At 42.4% G+C, this 6,395-nt stretch overlaps 1 protein-coding gene across 1 annotated transcript; it reads left to right on the top strand.

Moving 5' to 3' along the window:
* The first annotated feature begins 320 nt into the window (after positions 1-320).
* LOC121373175 (FMRFamide receptor-like) lies at positions 321-1,529 on the top strand. Its single transcript, XM_041499632.1, has one exon. It carries the CDS (start codon positions 321-323, stop codon positions 1,527-1,529), a length of 1,209 nt encoding a protein of 402 aa, XP_041355566.1.
* The last annotated feature ends 4,866 nt before the right edge of the window (positions 1,530-6,395 follow it).

Raw genomic sequence — 6,395 nt, 5'->3', positions numbered from 1 at the left:
GCTATTTCATTATCTTTAAAAGGCATTTCAAACAATTTATTGTTTAAATAGAACTATATTCCTATGTGTAATAATTAGTGGTTCATCGGTCCGCGTAGTAACACAGCTGACCTAGTTGTGTAAATTGAGAAATCCCCGTCATTAGCTAGCAGTGTTACAATTTTTTAACTATTATTTAGAAACAAAATTCCAATTTCGGGTATGTAATAAATACAAAACTACATATATGTGGTTTTCTGATTTCTGTATTCCACGAGTGTATATATATATGCGAGCATTATGGACATTATGATATCTTTGCAGGTCATACTATCCCGACAATGTCTGAAATCACAGCTATGATACCAAAGGAAGACGCCGGCATGTTTGACGTGACTACACATATGGACACGCTCCTTAAAGCGACGGATTCAAGCACAAAATTCAACGTTAGCTGGATTTACATCGAAAGCCCAGGCTATGCCTACTGGGTCTGCAATGTGCTTACTGTTGTAGTAGGTCTAGTTGGGAATTTTCTGGTCTCCGTTTTAATGACAGACGCCAAGTTTTCCGTGTTATCCTACCCAGTGTATTTACGATTCCTGGCCATGTCAGACAGTGTGGTCTTAATCTTCTTCTGCATCAAAGAATCCCTGAGACTGTTTACTTCACCTTTTCTTGTGGTGAGTAATTTCGAAGTCTGTGCACTTACAAAATTCATAAGATACACGGTCACGACGCTTTCGCCGTGGCTGGTGGTTGGACTCACTGTGGATCGGTTCTACTGTGTGGTTTTCCCTTTGAAACGTGATCGATTCTGCACTAGAAAGAAGGCCACGGTCGTCTGTTCATGTCTAACTGTTTTGTCTATCTTACTTTCGGTTCCAATTTTGTTTGGCGTAAAGTTGCTGAAAGAGCACAACATTTGCTTTGTACAAACCAACCTCATGGCATACTTTGCTGTTATTCGTCTTATTCTCAACTCTAACCTCCCCTGTCTCCTGATCCTCGTCTTGAACCTTGTGATTGGAATCCACATCCAACGCAGCGCATCTTTCAGAAATAGATTCACCTCCGCCAGGTCTGGCTCCAGGGAAAACAAACAGGACAGGTCACTTCTTCCTCTCATGTTGATCTCCATACTGGCTTTTGCAACAATTCTTCCCCCGTCTATCGTAGACAGTATCATTTCGATCCTAATTGCAAGTAAATCATATTTTAATACTCTGGCTCTCCTCATCAAATGGTGGCCGCTGTTTAGTATTTTATACCTTGTTAATTTTGGACAGAATTTTTACATCCTAATGGCCAGTTCGGCTAACTATAGGACGATCATAAAGACCAAGCTGGGACGCAGTACAGTCTCCAGACCAAACTATAATACGACAGTGTCAATGGTTGCTGTACAGCCTTCGAATCCGAGCGACATGAGGACAAATATCATAGAATCCAGTACCATACAATCGTCACCTGCCAGCTTGACAGCAGTTACCTCCCCTGCTATGGATTCTGATAATATTTCAACAGCTGTATCGGATATCACCAACTAAAAGTGACAGTGTTATCTCATTTTTACATCAGTTTCGGATGTACTTCCAACTAAAGACTATAGCTGGATGCCACATTGTAACATCAGTATTTTGATCTACTTACCACTCCCCCCCCCCCCTGAATTCCGCGGCAAACATTTTAAAATTCCATGGAAACGATATGGAAAAAAAACAACCTGTTTTTACGCATACGGATTCTTTGTTAAATGTGATTTGCGATTAATAAATACTTAAATATTGTTGTTTAACATCACGATTCCAACAATCGATACTTATATGTTAATATAATTATTTTATATTAAATAGAATGGATGTGCTGAATCCTATTTCGTATATGTGGAATCTGTCAAAATGTAATTACAACCCGTCTTCGTCGGTTTCCGTAACCTACGCACCGAGCAACGATCGGAACATCTCGCCACAATCCATTGCGCTCTATCTTGCGAGAATTTCCGATTCAATGACAGAAACTAAAGGCTGGTTCCAAAGGCAGATTACGCAGACTAGTAACTGTGAGGCGGTTACTAGTCCAGCCTGTAATAACTTAAAAGAAAAGAAACAAATGATTTATGTTTCTATTTATTACTGCATGGAAAGTAAACACTATTAAAATTCCATGTTTAATGTTACAATTCAGAAACATCGAACATTTTGCGGTGTTTAAGACAAATTCCACGGCCTAAAATTATGAATTCTGCACGTGTTCTGCACGAAAAGTGATTTTCCGCGGACGAAGAACTATTCTGCGGAATTCAGGAGGGAGTGACTTTTGTGATTGTTTTTGAAATGTCTCGGAAATGAAAACAAGTATTATTTAAAACTCACAGTGACATTAGTTTTGGATCTACTATGGATTGTGGCTACTGTTCAACATACTCTTACACAGAAGCAACACAACACAATGACGATATGAACGGCTCTAGTATCCGTTTTTGCTCTGAATTCGGATTTTGATTATGCTTAACAAATGCAGGACAGGACATGAAACATCACAGAATTATGTAACCGAAGAAAATTTATGTTGCAGTTCTTTTGTATTCTAAAATAAATTAGTTGATATAACACTTGATATAATTAATATAATTAGTTGATATAAGAAGAAAAAGGAAATGCTTTATTTAACGACGCACTCAACACATTTTATTTCAGACATATTGTTAAGGACCACACAGATACTGAGAGAGGAAACCCGGTGTCGCCACTTCATGGGCTACTATTTTCGATTAGCAGCAAGGGATCTTTTATATGCACCATCCGACAGACAGAATAGTACATGCCACGGCCTTTGTTACATCAGTTGTGAAGTACTGGCTGGAACGAAAAATAGCCCAATGGATCCACAGACGGGGATCGATCCTAGACCGACCGCGCATCAACATAACGCTTTACTACTGGGTTACGTCCCGCCGGTTAATTAATATAAATTGTATTTAGATTGTTTAAAATTTTGCTACTTTTGTTTTGAAAATAAAACGGTGTCTAACCATACTCCAATGACAACAGAAATTAACCACCAACTTTGAGTCCAAAACTTATCCCGATATTTCAGAAGTAACATCATATACGAATCGCCCCGAGTCGCTTTTAGTTGAATAAATACGGTGTTTATTAAACGTAGTAAAGGGAACAAAGTTAGTTTTGTTTAACAGCACCTTGATTTATTAATCATCGGCTATTGGGTGTCAAACACTTGGTAATTTGACAAATAGTTTTAGAGAGGAAACCCGCTACATGTGCAACATCTCACAGACAGGATAGCACATGCCACGGTCTTTGATGTACCAATCGTGGTGCCCTGGCTGGGACGAGAGATAAACTACTGGGCCCATCGACGGGGATCGATCCTAGACCGACCGCGCATCAATCGAACGCTTTACCACTGGGCTACGTCCCGCCCTACAGCGAACATTAACACTGGACACCTACAACTATATAAATAAGAGAACCCCAACCGCTACACCCCCCTCCCACTCTTTCTTCTACCACCAAACACACTTCCACCCGCACCCTATCTCCTTCATCTATCACCACCACCACCGCTACCCCCCACTCTTTCTTCTACCACCAAACACACTTCCACCCGCACCCTCTCTCCTTCATCTATCACCACCACCACCGTTACCCCCCACTCTTTCTTCTACCACCAAACACACTTCCACCCGCACCCTCTCTCCTTCATCTATCACCACCACAACCGCTACCCCCCACTCTTTCTTCTACCACCAAACACACTTCCATCCGCACCCTCTCTCCTTCATCTATCACCACCACAACCGCTACCCCCCACTCTTTCTTCTACCACCAAACACACTTCCTCCCGCACCCTCTCTCCTTCATCTATCACCACCCCTACTCTAACCCCCACTCCTTCACCTATCATCACTCCTGCTCTCAACTCCACCCGCCACTCCTACCCCCACCCCCAAAGGACAGGGACCATTCTACAAGATTCCCACTAAGGCCGCTGGACAAAACACCAATACCCCACCCCAATAACAAATGGCTCGCTAAGCTCTAATCCCCTCCCAACCCAAGTTACTTCTCTGGCTACTCTAAAAGCCACTAACCCCCATCTAGAGCTCAGAGACGCCGTCTCATGGTCTAACGGGTACATACTCGTTACGACCAGAACCGCTGGCGACCAGCACATCATTGTTCAAGGTCGCCGGTTCCCGTTCCTTCCCTTTGCACGGAAGCCAAGCAAGTGCCACCATTGCCAACAATGGAGCTGAGTGAATAATTTTGTCATGCTTCTATACCACGAAAGTTTCGAGCATGTCTGTCCTGGGTCCTGTGTCTGGATAGCCAAGGGCCTGATCCGGGACAGAACCCAACAATGGGGACACGGTGCAGCTAAGTGCCGCAATCATAGAGATCCCCCTCCCCCCCCCCCCCCCCCCCCCCCCCCAAATGCCACCATTGCGGCCAAAAACACGCGAGAAGTTCTCGCAAGTCTCTCTGCACCAACCCGATACAATGCCCCAACTGTCTTAGCCGGCATATGGCACACGACACAAGGTGCCATCACTATCAGAAAGCACCTCGGCAGCTAAACAATAGGAAACCTCAAAATAAGCAAACTAACGAAACAAAGCTTGTTTTATTTACGACGCCACTAGAGCACATTGATTTTTTATCTTATCATCGGCTATTGGACGTCAAACATATGGTCATTCTGACACTGTTTTTAAGAGGAAACCCCCTGTCGCCACATAGGCTACTCTTTTACGACAGGTATCAAAGGATCTTTTATTTGCGCTTCCCACAGGCAGGATAGCACAAACCATGGCCTTTGTTGAACCAGTTATAGATCACTGATCGGTGCAAGTCGTTTACACCTACCCACTGAGACGTGCGTAGCACTCACTCAGGGTTTGGAGTCGGTATCTGCATTAAAAATCCCACGCCTCGACTGGGATCCGAACCCAGTACCTACCAGCCTGTAGACCGATGGCCTAACCACGACGCCACCGAGGCCGGTACTAACGAAGGAGACCAGTATTCACTAAACCAACTACGGTAACAAACACAGTAACCTATGCTGATAAACTAAAAACTAATGACCAAACACAAGTCAGAGCATTCAAATCACTCATAGAAATTTTAGTTCAAGAGATTTCAACTGTTAAAAATAACCTGGGACCTTCATAAAATTAATAAACTAGCTAATTGAAATAAATATCAAACTTAATTACGGGACCGCGTCATGGGAGACAAGTCTGCATACGCCCCCACATATAATCATAACATAGGAAATAAGGGCCTTAACGTTCTCCACTGGAAAGCTAGAGGCCTCCATTTAGGTATCTCACCACTATTCATTATACATTGGTGACAGTACAAATAAAAAGCCAAGCACTGATTAAATTATTAACAGTAGGTGCTATATACTACCTGACATGAAGAGAACAGCCTCTGTGACAGGATTTAAGCAAATAAAATTGATACTTCGCCACCTGCAATTTCAATTATCCACTCTCCTAAGCACATGGGCTAATGGAGGGGAGGCTACTCTCGTTAAATATATGTACCACAGACATAGCAAACAATGGTTTTGCCTGTAGCTAAGCAGATATGCATCTGTCAGTTTGATATGCCAAAATCAAGAGGCAATGTTACCCTTCCAATATTCCATAATCATACTGTCAAGTCTGTTCAGACACCAACATAATAAAATAAAGAAAAGAGGTACTCTTTTTCATGGAACTAAATTCGTTGCCTACACGTCGCCTACACGTCGCTCATTGGCTGAAATAGCGGTGTGATCCCTTAAGAGGGGGTTTGGAATGGGATAGCTGGTCAGTTTTGACACATGACATACTATGACGCATACCGAGTAGGAAAACACCAAATTTGGTCATGTCTTTTAATATGCATTAACGCTAGAGGCCATGAAGATTGGCCCGGGGGTTAGCAACACTGGGCTGAAATAATAGAAAATTAAGCTTCTCCACACCTCAAGTTCACCTGACCAAAGTTGTAACATGGAGGTGACATTCCAAATGTTTGCTGTTGTATAATGGGGGGTACTGACAGCAGACCCTTATGAAATGGTAACATTAAAATTACAAGACCATACTGGGTACTGGCATATTTTAATATGTCATATGCATGAACTTTAAATATTGGATTTGGCAAATTCAAGTGAGCCAGAAAAAGGTTATTTTGGGACAGTATGAGAGGGAAGTATGCACACTGGCAGCTGTCAACAGGACACATGGACAATTTCAAACTGAGAGTGAACTGAAGCCTAAAGTATCTGATGGCTGAGAGAACTGACCACAATCATAAACAAATTCAAAACAGAACACGCATCAGTTTACTGCATGAGAGTATTTATTAACATAACACACACCACAGGTTCCA

The sequence above is a fragment of the Gigantopelta aegis genome, chromosome 5, assembly GCF_016097555.1.
Source record: "Gigantopelta aegis isolate Gae_Host chromosome 5, Gae_host_genome, whole genome shotgun sequence".
Taxonomy (NCBI): Eukaryota; Metazoa; Mollusca; class Gastropoda; order Neomphalida; family Peltospiridae; genus Gigantopelta; species Gigantopelta aegis.
The sequence above is the reverse complement of the archived record's forward strand: the minus strand, read 5'-3'. Positions and strand labels throughout refer to the sequence as shown.